Source organism: Hyla sarda, chromosome 5, assembly GCF_029499605.1.
Source record: "Hyla sarda isolate aHylSar1 chromosome 5, aHylSar1.hap1, whole genome shotgun sequence".
In the NCBI taxonomy this organism is placed as follows: Eukaryota; Metazoa; Chordata; class Amphibia; order Anura; family Hylidae; genus Hyla; species Hyla sarda.
Genome location: NC_079193.1, coordinates 217,472,732 through 217,493,579, shown reverse-complemented (window position 1 = coordinate 217,493,579; position 20,848 = coordinate 217,472,732). Strand labels below are relative to the sequence as shown.

General features: G+C 44.4%; 1 protein-coding gene across 4 annotated transcripts in view; it reads left to right on the top strand.

Annotated features, from left to right (window-relative positions):
• The window catches only part of SLC35B3 (solute carrier family 35 member B3), a 36,150-nt gene that overhangs the window by 599 nt on the left and 14,703 nt on the right, over window positions 1-20,848 (top strand). For all 4 annotated transcript variants that reach the window (XM_056521130.1, XM_056521129.1, XM_056521127.1 and 1 more), the window contains exons 2-4: window positions 14,186-14,441; window positions 18,278-18,399; window positions 20,199-20,353. In XM_056521130.1, the coding sequence (XP_056377105.1) occupies window positions 14,241-14,441; window positions 18,278-18,399; window positions 20,199-20,353 (478 nt within the window). In that variant the 5' untranslated portion in view covers window positions 14,186-14,240. The remainder of the gene's footprint in view (window positions 1-14,185; window positions 14,442-18,277; window positions 18,400-20,198; window positions 20,354-20,848) is intronic.

Sequence of the window (20,848 nt, the reverse complement as noted above, 5' to 3'; positions counted from 1 at the left end):
TGAAGTGCCACCCAGAGCAGTGTCACATAGTAAAGGGCCACCCAGAGCAGTGTCACATAGTGAAGTGCCACCCAGAGCAGTGTCACATAGTAAAGTGCCACCCAGAGCAGTGTCACATAGTAAAGGGCCACCCAGAGCAGTGTCACATAGTGAAGTGCCACCCAGAGCAGTGTCACATAGTAAAGTGCCACCCAGAGCAGTGTCACATAGTAAAGGGCCACCCAGAGCAGTGTCACATAGTGAAGTGCCACCCAGAGCAGTGTCACATAGTGAAGTGCCACCCGGAGCAGTGTCACATAGTAAAGGGCCACCCAGAGCAGTGTCACATAGTGAAGTGCCACCCAGAGCAGTGTCACATAGTAAAGTGCCACCCAGAGCAGTGTCACATAGTAAAGGGCCACCCAGAGCAGTGTCACATAGTGAAGTGCCACCCAGAGCAGTGTCACATAGTGAATAGTCACATAGTGAAGTGCCACCCAGAGCAGTGTCACATAGTGAAGTGCCACCCAGAGCAGTGTCACATAGTGAAGTGCCACCCAGAGCAGTGTCACATAGTGAAGTGCCACCCAGAGCAGTGTCACATAGTAAAGGGCCACCCAGAGCAGTGTCACATAGTGAAGTGCCACCCAGAGCAGTGTCACATAGTGAATAGTCACATAGTGAAGTGCCACCCAGAGCAGTGTCACATAGTGAAGTGCCACCCAGAGCAGTGTCACATAGTGAAGTGCCACCCAGAGCAGTGTCACATAGTGAAGTGCCACCCAGAGCAGTGTCACATAGTAAAGTGCCACCCAGAGCAGTGTCACATAGTAAAGGGCCACCCAGAGCAGTGTCACATAGTGAAGTGCCACCCAGAGCAGTGTCACATAGTGAAGTGCCACCCGGAGCAGTGTCACATAGTGAAGTGCCACCCAGAGCAGTGTCACATAGTAAAGTGCCACCCGGAGCAGTGTCACATAGTGAAGTGCCACCCAGAGCAGTGTCACATAGTGAAGTGCCACCCGGAGCAGTGTCACATAGTGAAGTGCCACCCAGAGCAGTGTCACATAGTGAAGTGTCACATAGTGAAGTGCCACCCAGAGCAGTGTCACATAGTGAAGTGTCACATAGTAAAGTGCCACCCAGAGCAGTGTGACATAGTGAAGTGCCACCCGGAGCAGTGTGACATAGTGAAGTGCCACCCAGAGCAGTGTCACATAGTAAAGTGCCACCCAGAGCAGTGTCACATAGTAAAGTGCCACCCAGAGCAGTGTCACATAGTGAAGTGCCACCCGGAGCAGTGACACATAGTAAAGTGCCACCCAGAGCAGTGTCACATAGTGAAGTGCCACCCAGAGCAGTGTCACATAGTGAAGTGCCACCCGGAGCAGTGTCACATAGTGAAGTGCCACCCGGAGCAGTGTCACATAGTGAAGTGCCACCCAGAGCAGTGTCACATAGTGAAGTGCCACCCAGAGCAGTGTCACATAGTGAAGTGCCACCCAGATCAGTGTCACATAGTGAATAGTCACATAGTGAAGTGCCACCCAGAGCAGTGTCACATAGTGAATAGTCACATAGTGAAGTGCCACCCAGAGCAGTGTCACATAGTGAAGTGCCACCCAGAGCAGTGTCACATAGTGAAGTGCCACCCAGAGCAGTGTCACATAGTGAAGTGCCACCCGGAGCAGTGTCACATAGTGAAGTGCCACCCGGAGCAGTGTCACATAGTGAAGTGCCACCCGGAGCAGTGTCACATAGTGAAGTGCCACCCGGAGCAGTGTCACATAGTGAAGTGCCACCCAGAGCAGTGTCACATAGTGAAGTGCCACCCAGATCAGTGTCACATAGTGAATAGTCACATAGTGAAGTGCCACCCAGAGCAGTGTCACATAGTGAATAGTCACATAGTGAAGTGCCACCCAGAGCAGTGTCACATAGTGAAGTGCCACCCAGAGCAGTGTCACATAGTGAAGTGCCACCCAGAGCAGTGTCACATAGTGAAGTGCCACCCAGAGCAGTGTCACATAGTGAAGTGCCACCCAGAGCAGTGTCACATAGTGAAGTGCCACCCAGAGCAGTGTCACATAGTGAAGTGCCACCCAGAGCAGTGTCACATAGTGAAGTGCCACCCAGATCAGTGTCACATAGTGAAGTGCCACCCAGATCAGTGTCACATAGTGAAGTGCCACCCAGAGCAGTGTCACATAGTGAAGTGCCACCCAGATCAGTGTCACATAGTGAATAGTCACATAGTGAAGTGCCACCCAGAGCAGTGTCACATAGTGAATAGTCACATAGTGAAGTGCCACCCAGAGCAGTGTCACATAGTGAAGTGCCACCCAGAGCAGTGTCACATAGTGAAGTGCCACCCAGATCAGTGTCACATAGTGAAGTGCCACCCAGATCAGTGTCACATAGTGAAGTGCCACCCATAGCAGTGTCACATAGTGAAGTGCCATTCATAGCAGTGTCACATAGTGAAGTGCCACCCAGAGCAATGTCACATAGTGAAGTGCCTCTAAGAGCAATGTCACATAGTGAAGTGCCAGTAAGAGCAATGTCACATAGGGAAGTGCCACCCAGAGCAACGTCACATAGTGAAGTGCCACTAAGAGCAATGTCACATAGTGAAGTGCCTCTAAGAGCAATGTCACATAGTGAAGTGCCTCTAAGAGCAATGTCACATAGTGAAGTGCCAGTAAGAGCAATGTCACATAGTGAAGTGCCATACATAGCAGTGTCACATAGTGAAGTGACACCCATAGCAATGTCACATAGGGAAGTGCCACCCAGAGCAATGTCACATAGTGAAGTGTCACCCAGGGCAGTGTCACATAGGACCATGCTACCCAGAGCAATGTCACATAGTGCAGCGCTGCTCAGAGGAGTGTTGCATATTGCCACCCTGAGCAGTGTCTGAAGTGCTACCCAGAGCAGTGTCTCATACTTCAGGGTCACATAGTGAAGTGCCACCCAGAGCAGTGTCACATACTTCAGGGTCACATAGTGAAGTGCCACCCAGAGCAGTGTCACATACTTCAGGGTCACATAGTGAAGTGCTGCCCAGAGCAGTGTCACAGAGTGCGGTACCACCCAGAGCATATCTCCAGAGATATGTGTCAGAAAAAAATTATCCCCTATCCCCCCCCAATCAGACCCCCATGATCAAACACTTATCCTGGGGGCCAAGTTTTTTTTCCAGCTGCATATGTCCTTGAGGCAGAAGTACACAACCAACCTACAGGCTGCATGCAAGTGCCACAGGTTGTAGCCCCCAGTGTAATGTGTAAACAGCTGTGCCTCTGAAGATCACCCACATGCTGCTTTGTAAGGGTGAAATCAAACTTTCAGGATACGTTCACACATGCGTATTTTTGCTGCAGATTTTACTGCCCATTGACTTCAACGTGCAGAAAAATCTGCTGGCTCAAATCTGCAGCAGAAAGTATGCATGTGTGAACGCACCCTCAGGTTCCCGTGGCTAGTGTTGCATTAATGATACTTGCAGTCCACACCTCAACAGTTTTCCAACTTGCCATTTTAGAGACATGGGGAAGATTTATCAAAATCTGTTCTGAGGAAAAGGTGATCAGTTGCCCATAGCAATTAATCAGATCGCTACTTTTATATTTAGCGTTTTTTTTTGTTTTTGTTTTTTAATTAAAGAAGTAATCTGGTTACTATTAGCAACTAATCAACTTTTCCTCTACACAGGTTTTGTTAAAACTCCCCAATAATTTCTTTATTTTTCAATCATCAGACCCATATACAGTCATGGCCGTAAATGTTTGCACCTCTTTTTCTAGAAAATGAAGTATTTCTCACAGAAAAGGATTGCTGTAACACATGTTTTGCTATACACATGTTTATTCACTTTGTGTGTATTGGAACTAAATCAAAAAAAGGGAGGAAAAAAAGCAAATTGGACATAATGTCACATCAAACTCCAAAAATGTGCTGGACAAAATTATTGGCACCCTATAACTTAATATTTGGTTGCACACCCTTTGGGAAAAAATAACTGAAATCAGTCGCTTCCTATAACCATCAATAAGCTTCTTACACCTCTCAGCCGGAATGTTGGACCACTCTTCCTTTGCAAACTGCTCCAGGTCTCTCTTATTGGAAGGGCACCTTTTCCCAACAGCAATTTTAAGATCTCTCCACAGGTGTTCAATGGGATTTAGATCTGGACTCATTACTGGCCACTTCAGAACTCTCCAGCGCTTTGTTGCCATCCATTTCTGGGTGCTTTTTAATGTATGTTTGGGTCATTGTCCTGCTGGCAGACCCAAGATCTCAGACGCAAAGCCAGCTTTTTGACACTGGGCTGTACAGTGCGACCCATAATCCCTTGGTAATCCTCAGATTTCATGATGCCTTGCACACATTCAAGGCACCCAGTGCCAGAGGCAGCAAAACAACCCCAAAACATCATTGAACCTCAACCATATTTCACTGTAGGTACTGTGTTCTTTTCTTTGTAGGCCTCATTCCGTTTTCGGTAAACAGTAGAATGATGTGCTTTACCAAAAAGCTCTATCTTGGTCTCCACTGTCCACAAGACGTTTTCCCAGAAGGATTTTGGTTTACTCAAGTTCATTTTGACAAAATGCAGCTTTTTATGTCTCTTTGTCAACAATGGGGTCCTCCTGGGTCTTCTGCCATAGCGATTCATTTCATTTAAATGTTGACAGATTTAGATGTTGACAGTTTGCGCTGACACTGATGCTCCCTGAGCCTGCAGGACAGCTTGAATATCTTTGGAACTTGTTTGGGGCTGTTTATCCACCATCCGGACTATCCTGCGTTGACACCTTTCATCAATTTTTCTCTTCTGTCCACGCCCAGGGAGAATAGCTACAGTGCCATGGGTTGCAAACGTCATGATAATGTTGTGCACTGTGGACAAAGGCTAATCTAGATCTCTTGAGATGGACTTGAAACCTTGAGATTGTTGATATTTTTCCACAATTCTGTTGTCCACGCTTAATATGGCACACACACACAATGCAAAGACTAAGTGCACTTCTCTCCTTTTTTATCTGCTTTCAGGTGTGATTTTTATATTGCCCACACCTGTTACTTGCCCCAGGTGAGTTTAAAGGAGCATCACATGCTTGAAACAATCTTATTTTTCCACAATTATGAAAGGGTGCCAATAAGTCCAGTCCATTTTTGGAGTTTGGTGTGACATTATGTCCAATTAGCTTTTCTTCCTCCCTTTTTGGTTTAGTTCCAATACACACAAAGGGAATAAACATGTGTATAGCAAAACATGTGTTACTGCAATCCTTTTCTGTGAGAAATACTTCATTTTCTTGAAAAAATTTCAAGGGTGCCAACATTTACGGCCATGACTGTAAGTACTTGTTTTTTATTGTGTGACTTATTGTACTTTGACACCTTTCATTTCACCATAACCTTTTGGGAGGTTTTGTTTTTATACACTGCACTTTATGGTAAAAACTAGGGGTGCACAGAAATTTCGGCTGCCGAAAATTATCGGACACATTTTGGTGGGCGTAGCTTAACCCTTTCTCGACCCATGACGTACATGTACGTCATGGATCAGGTGAGGACATGACGCGGGCCGTGGGTCGGGTCCACGCTATAACAGGGAGATGCCTGCTGTTTTCAGCAGCTGACATCTGCCTGTAATGACGGACATCGGAAATTGCTGCGATACACTGTGGTGGTAGCCCTTACCTCTGCATCCTGGGGTCCGTGGCTCTTCATTTGATTCAGGCGCAACCAAATGATTGCAGAGCACACAGATGAATAGAGTTCTGTGGCACTCCATTGATCTGTATGAGGAATCTAATTATTCCTCTTAAAAATCCCCTAAGGGGACTAATAAAGTATAAAAAAAATTTAAAAAAAAAAGTAATATAAAAGTTTTAAAAAACATCCATTAACCCCATAAAAGATCCATAAAAGTTTAAATCGCCCTTCTTTTCCCATTTTCCACATAAAAAATATGAAAAAATTATAAAAATATACATATTTGGTATCGCCACGTGTGTAATTGTCCCAACTATTATATTTATCTTGTTTCTGATCCTGCTGTGTGGACGACGTAAATGCAAAAAAAATTTAAACGCAAAAATTACTGATTTTGGTTACATCACATCCCAAATAAAAGTAACAAAAACGATATTAAAATAGGGGGGCGGGGCAATGCAGTTTCGGTTTTTGACCAAGCATAGCCTACATTTTTGGTTTTGGACCAAAATTTCCCTTTTGGTACATCCCTAGTAAAAATATGTTCCTTTTATTCTGTTTGTGAAATCGAATATATTGATTCCCAATTCATATAGGTTTTCTAAATTGTACTGCTTTTAGAAATAGTCAAACTTTTCTAACAAAATAAGTATGTTTAAAATCACCTTATTGATGGGACTCTATTGGCTTTTTAGCTTTTTATTCCTTTACCCTTTTACATTTACGCCATTCACCATTTTGGATTATTTAACATTACATTTTAATAATTAAGATATTTTCATTTCTACATGCGGTGATGCCAAATATGTTTATTTTACTTTTTTCACTTTTTTTTTCATTTGAAAAATGGGAAAAGGGGGGGGGGAGGGGCATGGAACTGGTAAGTGTTGCTCTGGCCGCCATCTTCACTCATTGGACCCCTGCAATCATGCCATGTCCGATGAATCGCTGTACACCCTTCTAATACTTCAGTATTGATCACAGCATCTGAAGGGTTAATGGCATTAATCAGAGTGATTTGCAGTGTATGAAGTGAGTGCAGCTCTTGCGCGCACTTCATAGTCTTTACAGGACTCAGGATGTACTTTTATGTCCTTGTGCACCAAGTACCAGGCAGCCAGGGTGTACAGGTATGTCCTGTGTACTCTTGGGGGTTAAAGGGGTTATCCACCATATGGTGACTTTAGTACTTACCTGGCAGACAGTAATGGACATGCTTACGAAGGATCTGCACTTGTCTTGGGGCTAAATGGCTATGTTGTGAGATTACCATAACACTGTGGCTATCTTTTTGGAAACTAGGCATTTCCTGTTGCAGTTCATTCTCAAACTACACATCCCATAGTTCCATGCCTGTAAGCTTGAGGTCACTTTCCTCCCTCCCACACATCAGCCACCCCACCCAAACACAAATGAGCTGCTTTCCATTCAAAACACCAGTGTTTTTTTAACCAGGGTGCCTACAGCTGTTGCAAAATGATCTCTCTCCCTACCAGCTGTCGCTCCATCCTTTAAATCATGACAGGCTCCCTTTGCACACCAGATTAGTGATGTCAGGTCTCGACGCACTGCAACCTGGGAAAAGCCGAGACCTAAGTAATTTTGTATGCTGTTAAAAATATTGGGGCAAAAATCATAGAAGAATTGCAATACCACCGTCACACACAGGTACAGAAACTATATTATGAGCTATGCTAACTTTACAGCCCCTGTAGCATAGTCAAATAACATAGCATCCTGCAATACCTTTTAAGCAGTAGCTAGTGCATGTGCCGGCTGCAATTTTTGGGCAATCATTAGTTCTGACAGCAAGCAAATAGCCCTTGCAAAGTGTGAGAGCGCCCTTATTTTGTGTTTTTGGCTTTTGTTTTTTATACTTGCCAGTTGCTGCTGTTTTTATATGGCAGTTGCTCATTAGTTTAATTGGCTTTCTTGGTGTCTGCTTGAATGAGGCCTTGACCACACACACAGTTCAGCCGAAGCAATGATGATGCAGTCGAGATGGAGATTTTACAGTCTCCTGTCACACAGTTGCTGGTAGAGCTGGGCGGTATGACCAAATATGTGTATCACGGTATTTTTGTAACTTATGGTGGTTCCACGGTATATAACGGGATTTCTTCCCACCCCCCCAAATCATATGACCCGCGAGCACTGTTCTGCTCCCCCCCCCACTAAATCATGTTACCCACCAGCGCTGTTCTGCTCCCCCCCCCCAATTAATTATCAGCCCAGCGGGGTGCTACTCACATATGTCACCCGCAAGCACTGCCCTCCTCCTCTTTGTTGCGGGCCGCCGGCGCTGGAACTCTATACTGTACGCCAGTGATTCTCCAACCTGCGGACCTCCAAATGTTGCAAAACTACAACTCGCAGCATGCCCGGACAGCCAACGGCTGTCCTGGCATGCTGGGAGTTGTAGCTTTCCAACAGCTGGAGGTCTGCAGGTCTGAGACCACTGCTGTACGCTGTATCCCTATGCGCCGGCGGCCCGCAGCAAAGAGGAGGAGGGCAGTGCTTGCGGGTGACATATGTGAGTAGCACCCCGCTGGGCTGATAATTAATTGGGGGGGGGGGCAGAACAGTGCTGGCAGGTAACATGATTTGGTGGGGGGGGGGCAGAACAGCGCTGGCGGGTCACATATGATTAGCTCCCCGATGTGGGGACAGTGCAGCATTGCGGTATGGGAAAAATTCATATCGTTCTGCCCAAAAATTTCGGTATTCGGTATGAACCGGTATACCGCCCAGCCCTAGTTGCCGGTTATGTCTGTGTGCCTAGACCCTGCATTACCAGTGAACACTTACCCCAGTAGTAAGGGAAAGCACTTATGGGTTACTGAATGGGGCCTGTCATTGTGTAACAGAGCCTGTGATAACCCATGAAAGATTTCCTTTACCGATAAGAAAAGCGTTTATTTATACATGAGTCCAAATCGCCTTTAGGGAAAGAAAAAGATTTTTTTTTTTTTTTAAATCTAAAGGGGTTGTCCCAAGTGAGCCCATCCTGTAGGTGGATGATACGTACCTATCAGTCTGATCATTAGGGGAGATTTATCGAAGCTGTCTATGTCCCACATCAATATAGACCAAACTACAGAGGGTTAGTCTGGTCTATTGTGCGCCTAATTTATCAAAAGGCACACGGCTCTTGATTAATTCTGCGCACGGACTTCGTGATCTATGCTTTAGAATGTATTTAAACCTGCTCCAACATGGTCTGACATTTTGGCGTACTTTCAGCCGTTGCGACTGTTCGCTGAAAAGTCGCTTTTGATAAATTCAGCATCAATGCATTTTCGAATGCATTTCCGTCTAAAATAGACTAGAATGCATCATGTTCTAAAAAATCCTCTAGAGCAAAAGTCTCAGAAAAGTCGCACATATTTAGACTGTGACTTTCTGTGTGACAAATTTAGACAGGAAAAAGCAGTCAAAATCCTTTGATAAATATCCCCCATTATGAGTTTGCCCACTGAGGCTCCTATAGATATAACCTACAGATCATGAGAATAGATACTGTGTCTCCCATCTGTTTGGAGTTGTGGTCGACATGCCCTTTACTCAGCTATCTCCATCAGTCCCATAGACTTTCATAGACTGCAGTAAGGATTGACCGATATCGATTTTTTAGGGCCGATACCGATAATCTGTGGAGGTTAAGGCCGATAATTTATACCGATATTTTATAAATTATCGGCTATTTCTCTCCCCGTCCCCTGAAGCCGCTGCAGATCATTGATTTAAAGCGGGCGCTTTAAATCAATGAACTGGAGCGGCTTTTGCGGTGCCAGAGACCGCCGCCGCCACTTGCTTCTTTCCCCCTGCCTGTATAAAGCCCCCCTGACTTATAATACCCCCTGTCCTGTGCCCCTCATATATAATGCCCATGTCCTGTGCACCTCACATATAATGCCCCCTGAGGGTGCAGAACAGGGGGCATTATATGTGAGGGGCACAGGACATGGGGCATTAGATATGAGGGGCACATGTCAGGGGGCATTATATGTGAGGGCACATGATGGGGGCATTGTATATGAGGAACACAGGACATGGGGCATTATATGTGGGGGTCACAGGACAGGGGGTATTATGTATGAGGGGCACATCATGGGGGGGATTATATGTGGGGACACATGACAGCCCACCCCTGTCATGTGCCCATATAATGCCCCCCTGACTTATAATTCCCCCCTGTCCTGTGCCCCTCACATATATTGCCCCCTGTCCAGTGCCCCTCACATATAATGCCCCATGTCCTGCTCAGGGGGCATTATATGTGAGTGTACAGGACAGGGGGTATTATAAGTCAGGGGGGCATTATATGGGCACATGATGTGTGCCCCTCACTTAAATTTGCCCCCCTCACTTATAATTTGCCCGTCCATCCATACAGCGCCCGAGCAGTGCTCACCTTTCTCACGCTGCTACGTTCTTGTACTGTGAGTGAGAGCTGCAGGGACGTGATCTCCGGGCGCCGGCAATGATGTGATGTCATCACGCCGGCCTGCCGTGGATCAGGGGCGTTGCTAGGTCTACAAAAGATCCGGGGCACTTGCCATGGCTGAGGGCGGAGCCACAAAAGGAGGGATCATAGGTGGCGGAGTCACTCGGCAGGGTCACTCAGTTTACAATATACACTATATACACAGTATACAGTGTACAGTATATGTCTGTGTACTTCCTTGCTTCTGTGCTCCAACCACTGCTCCTCTGGTCGGCAGCCTATGGGCCATAGCAGTAGGTACCCGGACCAGAGGAGCAGTGGTTGGAGCTCCAAAGGTAGCGTGCAGCTGTGCATAATCACCGTCCTGTCCAGGGCCAGAGTGGGACCTAAAATAGGCCTGTGCATATTGGACTATGCAGCCCTTTTTTTGTGGGGGACCCAGCAGTTGGACTCCCACCAAAATAAAATGGGCTGCATGGTGAAATCTCCTTGGTTCAAGTGGCTTTTCAGCTGTTGCAAAGCAACAACTCCCATCATCCATGGAAAGCTTCAGGCATGATGGGAGTTGTAGTTTTGTCACAGCTTGAGAACCACTTATTGGAGTATAGTTTCACTTATTGGGGTATAGTTTCACTTATTGGAGTATAGTTTCACTTATTGGAGTATAGTTTCACTTATTGGGGTATAGTTTCACTTATTGGGGTATAGTTTCACTTATTGGAGTATAGTTTCACTTATTGGAGTATAGTTTCACTTATTGGAGTATAGTTTCACTTATTGGGGTATAGTTTCACTGCAGGACTTTCAAGTGACTACAGCTCAGATGAGAAACAGGCGGACTATACAATGGTTTGGCTCACAGGAGACGTCTTCTCTGCTGTCTTTTCTTTTTTTCTTCATCTGGTCCGGACGCCAGGTCTTCTTCCAGCTATCTCTGCAGAGTTGACGCTTGAACATCATTGGTTCCTCATTTTGTCAGCAGATCCTCATTGTCTGTATGAAGACAATAATCATTGTAATCCTGCCAGATACTATCATGGGGGAGATTCATCAAAACCTGTCCAGAGGAAAAGTTGCTGAGTTGCCCATGGCAACCAATCAGATCGCTTCTTTCATTTTTAACAAGGCCTCTGCAAAATGAAAGAAGCGATCTGATTGGTTGCTATGGGCAACTCAGCAACTTTTCCTCTGGACAGGTTTTGATAAATCTCCCCCTATGCCCTTAATTATAACCCTGCCAGACATCATGCCATACACTGTTTCATCTGTGTGGCAGAATCCCACCCTTGTAGTGACCTCCCCCGGACCCCTAAGTCCCCCCCCCCCCCCCACGACTCATATTTGTCCTCGTCTTTCAGACCTCTAAGGGCTTGCCCACACTGCGCACATTCAGTCGGCAGAATTCTGCCTGCAGCAGACGCCACCTAAGTCCGCAGTGATAGGACCACGCTGACAGCAATGCAGTGTGGCAGAATACTACCCAAAGAATAAACATGTTCATTCTTTGGGAAGACGTCCATTGCGCCAGCATAATTCCACTGTGGCAATTCCACATTATACACAGAGCAACAGAATCCCATTTTAAACAATAGGACTCTGCTGCTAGTGGATTTCCACATTGAAATTATGCCAGCCGAATGTCCTCAGTGTGGATGAGCGCTTAGTCCCCCTAGACCTCTTAGTTCTCCTCCAGATCCCCCTTGTTCAGAACCCTTAGTCCAGTGGTGTCCAAACTGTGGCCCTCCAGATGTTGCAAAACTACAATTCCCAGCATGCCCGTTCCATTGGCTGTCCGGGCATGCTGGGAGTTGTAGTTTTGCAACATCTGGAGGGCCACAGTTTGTACACCTTTGCCTTAGTCACTCTCAGACCCTCTCTTATCCTCCTCCAGCCACTAAGTCCCCCCCAGATCCCCTTGTCTACTTCTCCACCACACTTTTCTGCCCTCCTCCCCGACTCCTCTATAATTATTAAAACTTCTCTGCCATCAACCTCCCACACACACACACACCCCTCTTTGATACTTTATTATCTTCTAAACCCCCCCCCCGACCCCTCTGTGATTTTCCACACTCCAATTACAGCCCCCTCCCTCTTTCCATACTGCTCTTTCTCTCCCCCATCCTCCTTTTCACCCACCTTCTCACCTTGTGGGGAGGACAGCTGAAGCAGCTCTGTGGCGGCGGGATGTCCTCCTCCTCCAGCCAGGGTACGGACCGTGACGTTAGGTGCGTGCCTGCGTCGTGTGCTGCGTCCCTGCCTGTTAACTCATCGCTGTTGTAATAAAGAAAACTGTGTCCCTGTAGCAGAATGTGACTCTCCTCCACAGGGACACAGTTTCCTTTATAACACCGGCCTGGAGCAAGGTCCCCTTCAGTGCCGAAGGGGAGGAGAGCGGCAAGGTCCGCATATGCTTTATTAAAAGAAAAAGTGCAAGGGCAGATGAACGGCCCCTGTAAATATGCCACTACCGCCTCCTGACATTTGGGGCTCCTTTGCTGACATATGGGGCTCAGACCCCGGATAATTTGACCTAGTGACGCCCCTGCCGTGGATGGCGTCCCCGCGGCTCTCACTCCCACTGCAAGAATGGAGCAGCGTGAGAAAGGTGAGGGAGTGGAGGAGCGGGACAGCTGACAGCTCCTGCTCCACCATGCTGTCAGCTGTCAGGCAATTGCTCCGCACGGCAAAACAAGGCGTGAGAAAGGTGAGGGAGTGGAGGAGCGGGACAGCTGACAGCTCCTGCTCCACCATGCTGTCAGCTGTCAGGCAATTGCTCCACACGGCAAAACAAGGCGTGCGCACGAATCGCGGGACTTCAGTCCCGGCCTGAAGTTCAGGGCCGGAACTGAAGTCCCGCGATTCGTGTGAACGCCTTGTTTTGCGCATTATCGGCATTATCGGCAGGTTAGAAGCCGATACCGATAACTGGAAAAAACGTGAATATCGGCCAATAATATCGACCGTGCCGATAATCGGTCAATCCCTAGACTGCAGTACACCAAAGTATATGTCAGCATTCCTTTTATGGTGGTATGCCGACAGACACCTGTGACGCACTGCTTTAACGCAGTGTAAACCTATCCTCATGTATTGAGTTTATGTTTTTGTACCTTTATTAGATGGCAGAACATTTACTATTATTAAAGCATTTTGACACGTCAGCCTTTGATTTGCAAGGGTCTTGGTGCTGGGACCCCCTCCATTCACTAGATATAGCAGAAAGGAGCACACCGCTGTGTCTTCCACTTCTAGGCCGCTTATTCTTATTTGTTGCAGGAGTCAGGCTTTGTGTACTTACTATGGAGACTGTCGCCTACAATAAGTCATACTAAACCATGAGCTGGGAAGTGAAGCTGCTTTTAATGAAGTCTGAAGACCATGCTTTAAAACACTTTTGTTTTTTTGGGGGATTTCAACATCTATACTTTTATTTTAGTTTTGACTGTATGGTCTTATGTAGGGAATACTTTGGAACCCTTATACGTTTATCACTCTGCATTGTTCAGAAGTCCAATACAAAATGAATGGAGTATTGGCCTCACACACGTGGGGAGAAATTTGCACCTGTTTCAGGATCGATGAGTGTCCCAGTGGTCTAGCCCCCACCAATCGGCTCCTTTTCTCCAATCCTGTGGATGGAGGATAACCTCTTTAGATAGAAATACCTTTTTAAGGAACCCTGACCCCATAAAAAAGTTTCCCTGTCCAGGAAATTATCTGTAATAGGGCATTTATTTAGAAACATTTTTGTAGGACAAGGTCATCTGTCCATTGTTTTGCTGTTAATGTCAACTCCTAAGAATGAAAGAAGGCTGAGACAATGTAGTTGCCCACAATGTCTCTGTGTTGCCTTTTATAGAGTATAATGCATATTATGAAACTGTAAGTCAACTCAATCCTGCCTCAGTTGTAGTACACTCTGATTTGAGTACAAATGTCTAGTTAGGACCATATTTTTGTTTCTTTTTATTTAAAAAAATAAATAAATAAACATGAATTAAAATAATTCTATTGCTTCTTTTATTTCAGGGACTCTAATGGTGAAGCAAGGCAGCCAGACGATCCTGCCACCCAACCTATCACCATGGATCTGAAATTCAACAGCTCAAGGAAGTATATATCCATCAGTATTCCATCAAAGACAGACACCATGTCACCTCACATTAAGTCTGTCGATGACATCCGGGTTCTTGGCATCAATCTCAGCCAGTTCCAGAAGCCTGTGCAGTTTTTCATTTGTGTTACTGGAGTTTTTGTTTTTTATTTAATATATGGATATCTGCAGGTAACATTTTGTTCAAATAATTTTGGTTTATTAATTTAATTTCTTATTGTTGTGGAAATTGTCAAGCTATTTGTTTATCAGTATAAGATCTTAAGAAAGCTTCTAGTAAATGGGGAGTTATAGACTGGGCCCTATGGTACTCAAACCTTGTAGAAAACTGTTTAACTTTATCTGTGGCTGAATTATGACTATAATTACATCAACGTTTTTAAGGGGAAAATTAAATCAAAATGATGTTTCTAGTGTCAGAAAGATGTGTTAAAGGAAAACTGACCACAGCATCAACCACATTAACCTGCTGGTACTACCTAATAGTGTGGGTGATGCTGATCACATGGGTCTTTTCAGTTTAGCTACATTGCACCACTTTGGAGATCTAGCTAAAAATACTAATATGTATATTAGTCTCTTTACTTGGGGCATTCCCTAGTCCCTTGGTGCACTGCTTTGAAGAATGTTCCTTTTATAAATATTCATAACTCTATTCAAAAGCACATAGCTTATGACCTTACTGCAGTGAGCCGACACTTACTGTCAGTAATATAAATCAGTGATCACCCAACAACATTCACAGCATTAAGAAGGTTAATGCACCTATCAGGTGTCTGATCAGCACCCCTGCAATGCGATTTTGGGTGCTAGTTCGTTACTATGGCAATCAGAGGCTTTTTGAAGGCCTAGCATGGTAGATCTGGTGATGTAGCCTGATTCATGCAAGCTATACTGGCAAAGCTCCGATGTAAGTTTGCAATGCAATATAAAAGAAAGGAAAGTTGTTGTTGTTGTTTTTTTTATTTTGCTTTTTTAAGTATCACAAAGCCTCAATAAAATATAAAGCACCCCTCCCCTTTTCTAAGTTTTCAAGTAAATAAATGTATTTGGAATTGTCCAGACTAATAAAATATAACAAAATAAAATGTGATGAAAAAGTTCCATCTAAACCAATATGGCTTAATTAAAAATCAGATCATGGCACAAAAAATTAGCCCTCACACAGCACCATAGACGGAAAAATATAGGGGTCAGAATAGGGCACTTCTAAATTGGGTATTGTTGTAATCGTATGGACCCAGAGAATAAAGATAACATGTTAGTTTTACTATAAAGTGCACTGCGTAAAAAAGAATGAACCACCACCACCAATAGAACAGTTGTTCCTGCAAAAAACACACCCTAATATGGCATTTAGTTGTTACTTTCAGAAGGTGAGGAGGAAAAAAATGAACATGTAAAAATGAAAATTAACTGTGTCCTTATAGGAGTTAAAGAGAGTGTACCATCTGGGGTTTGCACATGAATACTAGTTATCCCCGATCCCTTAGATAGGGGATAATTATCTGACTTCTTGAATGATTCCGAACATACCTTTTTTCATAGTCCTTTCAGGCCTTGAGAGTAGGCCATCTTTTAATATGTAAATGAGGCTCAAGTGCCCAGGGGTTGTTACCCAGCGCGGTAAATGCCAAGGCAAGGCCATCATATGTCCTCTTATCTAGTGGCAAATTGGGTTGGCAGATTCAAGTAGATAGGCAGTGAATAAGAGGACGTGGGCTGGACTTAGCATGGTAAAAGCCCAGATATTTCCAGCCCATGTTCTGCTTGCATCCACCTACCCCATTTGACTAACAGCCACTAGGTAAGAAGCTATGCCCAGACTCCTGATAACTAGCCCTGTGTACCCACAGGCTTATTTACACAATTTTCCAGCTGACAGCCCTGCTTTAAAGGGAAACTGACTGCAGGGTTGCCTGCACTAACCCGAATATACAGGTAATCACTTCTTACCAGATGAGAATCGGTGCAACTGTTCAGGAGGCATTCATGTTGATGCATGTATGATTTTTACTTTTTAACTGTACTAGGAGGCAGCGGCTGCTGTATGTGCAAAGCTTTCTTTAATCGAATCCAGCTGATAACCTCACCCCGACTCTCAGCATGAAAAGAGACATGTCGACCACAGTACAAAGCGCCGCATCTCTATGGGAAAGCTGGAGAGACACGAACGTTGTATCTCCGGCTCTCCCATAGAGATGTATTGAGGGGTGTGTCGCCCACCACTTTGTTCTGTGATCGATACAGCTCTTTTCTTGCAGTGAGTTACGTACGATGGACACTAAACCCATAGTAACATAGTTCATAAGGTTGAAAAAGAGTCCATCAAGTTCAACCTATATTCCTAATGAGTCCCTACTGAGTTGATCCAGAGGAAGGCAAGAAAAAAATAAAAAATAAAACTAGAGGTAAAAATTCCTTCCCGACTCCAAATATGGCAGTCAGAATAAATCCCTGGATCAACTTTCTGTCCCTATAAATCTAGTATACATAACCTGTAATGTTATTACTCTCCAAAATTGCACCCAGACCCCTTTTGAACTCTTTTACCGAGTTCACCATGACCACCTCCTCTGGGAGAGAGTTCCACAGTCTCACTGTTTTTACAGTAAAGAACCCCCGTCTGTGCTGGTGTGGAAACCTTCTTTCCTCTAAACAAAGAGGATGCCCCCTTGTTAAGGATACAGTCCTGGGTATAAATAGATCATGGGAGAGATCTCTGTACTGCCCCCTGATATATTTATACATAGTTATTAGGTCACCCCTAAGCCTTCTTTTTTCTAAACTAAATAACCCTAATTCTGATAATCTTTCTGGGTACTGTAGTCCTCTCATTCCCCGTATTACCCTGGTTGCCTGTCTTTGAACCCTCTCCAGCTCCACTATATCTTTCTTGTACACTGGTGCCCAGTACTGTACACAGTATTCAATGTGTGGTCTGACTAGTGATTTGTACAGCGGTAGAATTATTTCCTTGTCGTGGGCATCTAAGCCTCTATTAATACACCCCATGATTTTATTTGTCTTGGCAGCAGCTGCCCGACATAGCCCATCCCTCTCACCAACCTATTTATTTGTCTAAATATCATTCATTATATATATATATATCAGTTCCCTCTTTAAGCTGTCACTTACATGCAGTGAGTGAGAGAAAGACGTCGTTATCAGATCCACCTTGTCTTTGTGCAAAGCCGTTACTAAGAGTAGCCCCCACCCTCCTGGAAGAAAAACACTTTGTGACTTGTCTAGGGCTCTGGCTTCACAGGCCCCCCCTCCCCTCCCTGTGTGAGAATCTTGCCGGCAGAGAGGCTCAGTGTCTCCTGTGAAGATTCTCAGTCACAACTGAGCACATAATGCTGCTCTTTGCCTGCTGAAGATGTAATCACTGACTGCTGCCATTTAGAGCATAGCATGATTTATTGCTGAGGGGGAAGGATAGTTTTGAAAGAAAAGACATGTACAGTGTGTGCTGCTGAGTGTGTTTACAACACAGTGTGCACACAGATAGTAATAGCAATTGGCTGGCAGCCATTACACAGAGCCTCACTGACTACTGGGAGTTGGTTGTAGTCTGGGCTACAAGCAAGGAAAAAAATATTTAGGAGACATCAGGGGCCACATGAGCTGGCAAAATCACAAGGATAACTACAGGGGACACAACAGATATTGTGGTGGCTTTGGGACATTTTTATTTTTCTTAACTTCCCCGGAGCACCCCTTTTAAGTGGCAGGTTCCGGCTGCTATCAGCAAAAACTTATGTGGTTAACACATACAATTGCTTTCCAATGGATTATAATTGAAATTACACTGTGACTCGAGTGTTCACACTTTTTTGTAGAACAAAAAAAAATAATCTGTAAATAGCATTTTAGGTGATAACTAGTTTTGTGTTGATTCATAGCTTAGATTTGGTCTAGTTTATGTTTTTATTTCTTTCAGCAAACTTCATTGTATCTGCTTTTCACTGTATCTAACAGGAAAATGGATGATGATTCTCTTACAGGAGCTGATATTTTCCATTGAAGGATTCAAACCATTTGGTTGGTACTTGACATTAGTACAATTTGGATTTTATTCTATTTTTGGATTAGTAGAACTTCAGCTAACACAAGACAAACGCAGAAGGTAAGAGGAAAAGTATATTGCAAAAAGTATATTCCCCCCCCCTTTAAGCTGTACTCTATTATGTGGATAATTTTGGCCACAATGATTTAGGCACTGGCTAGACTAGGGTGTGGAGTCTAAGGGATCACTATTAATCTCTGCAAGCATTTGTACTCTATGCAGCTAGGTAATCTCCAAGTCAAGAATAGTCAGCATAAATGAAAGTCAGAACTGTGAAGCCATAACAGGAAAAGTGTAATGTGGGACAGGATAATGGACATCCTGGAAGGACCAGGAGTGTGAACAGAAATTAGGTATAGGTCACAAGAATGAAGTGTGATCTAGAACAGAGTAAAGGATCATGATCAGTACAGCAAAGTTAAGTACAGTGATCCCTCAACATACAATGGTAATTCGTTAATTGAATTCATCGTATGTTGAGGGATCCGTGCAATAGTAATATGGAAAGTTATACTCGCTTGTCCCCGCCGTTCCGGACCATCACCGCTGCCCTGGATCGTCGCTTTCCATTGTCGTCATCACGTTGCTGCGCACGCCGCTCATATTGGATTACAGGACAGCGTGCGGCAACGTGATGACGACTGACATCGACGGCCATGCAGCGGAGCCCAAAGAGGACGGTCGGGGACAGGTGAGTAACACTTATCGGTCCGGGCACAGGGCACATTAAACGGCTATCTGGCAGCAGCTGAAGCAGTCTGTGCTACCAGATAGCCGTTTATGCGATGGCCCCTGACATACAGAAGGATTGTATGTTGATGCTGCCTTCAACATGGGATGGCCGCTGAGAGGCCATTGTATGTTGAAATTATCGTATGTTGGGGCCATCGTAGGTCGGGGGATCACTGTAGTACTACAAGTAGTATTACAGCTACTAGAGAGACCTGGGAGAAGACAAAACAATACAGAAGTAATTTAGGAATAAATGCAGACATACAGTAAATAAGTGAGGGAGAGGTGAGTAACGGTGCAGTTTGTGATAGCTGGTATCTCCAACACTAAGAGAAGGGAGAAGCCATAATGTCAGCTACAGACTCTACAACATAGCGTTGATATATATTTTTTAATAAGACTGTTTTAAAGGCCTTATAATTTTGCATTCAGGAAACATGTGCCCATAATATTTACACACCATAGACTTCAAGTGGTTAATTTTTTATCCTCCTTAGCAATTTTGTCTTTGTTTTATCATTTCGATGCAAATCAAAAAATGTTGCAGTATCTTGTAATACCTTTTTTTATTGGACTAACAGCATTTTGTAGAGACAAGCTTTCGGGATTCCTCCCTTTATCAAGTCCAAAGCAAATCTAAGCTCACAAGTAGAAGACACAGGTTACATCTCACAAATATGCAGGGGTTAAGACAATAGATGTGGAGAATTCACTCTAAGATGGGCCATAAATTGTCCTGTTATGGGAACATAGACTGAATAGATAAGGATGAGAAAAATGAGCAGATTTGTGATCCAATAAAGGGAGGAATCCCGAAAGCTTGTCTCTACAAAATGCTGTTAGTCCAATAAAAAAAGGTATGACAATGTATGGCCCATCTTAGTGTGAATTCTCCACATCTATTGTCTTAACTCCTGCATATTTGTGAGATGTAACCTGTGTCTTCTGCTTGTGAGCTTAGATTTGCTTTGGACTTGATAAAGGGAGGAATCCCAAAAGCTTGTCTCTACAAAATGCTGTTAGTCCAATAAAAAAAGGTATTACAAGATACTGCAACATTTTATGATTTGCATCTGCATCACTGGACTAATACGGCTACTCAAATTTACTACATTTTATCATTTCAGAATACCTGCAAAAACCTACATGATAATAGCTTTCCTTACAGTGGGCACCATGGGCCTTTCAAACACTTCCCTTGGTTATCTGAATTATCCTACTCAGGTTATCTTTAAATGCTGTAAACTGATTCCAGTCATGATTGGAGGCGTCTTTATTCAAGGTAGGAGTTTTATGGATTAAAGATAACCTCTAACCTGGAGATAATATCTCCTGCTTTTCTAATCTTCCAGCAACACACAGGATGTTTAGATGTTATTTGTCATCCTTTGGGTTTGATCTATGTATAAGAATACTCCCTCAGTCTGATAATTTTGATAAAAAATATACAAAATCCAGGCTTGTAAGTCATGACGGGCCATTATTGTCATATTTAAAAAAAAAATTACATGAAGCAGACACGTTAAACAATTAGTTTTATCAGGGTAAGTGCTGAGACCCCACGGATCTCTAGAGATAGCTGATCTCTAGATCCCCTGCTTGATATGCAATCCACCTCATTGTACAGGGATGTGGAAATTCTATTGCCTGACGCCTGGGACATACAGTTTGGGGCGCTGAGCAGGTGAATTTTTCACACATTTTGCCCTGCTTCGGGCAAGCAGGGCCAAACTGACTCCCCCTTTGATTTTATTAAGCCGGTGCTCAAGGCGTATGG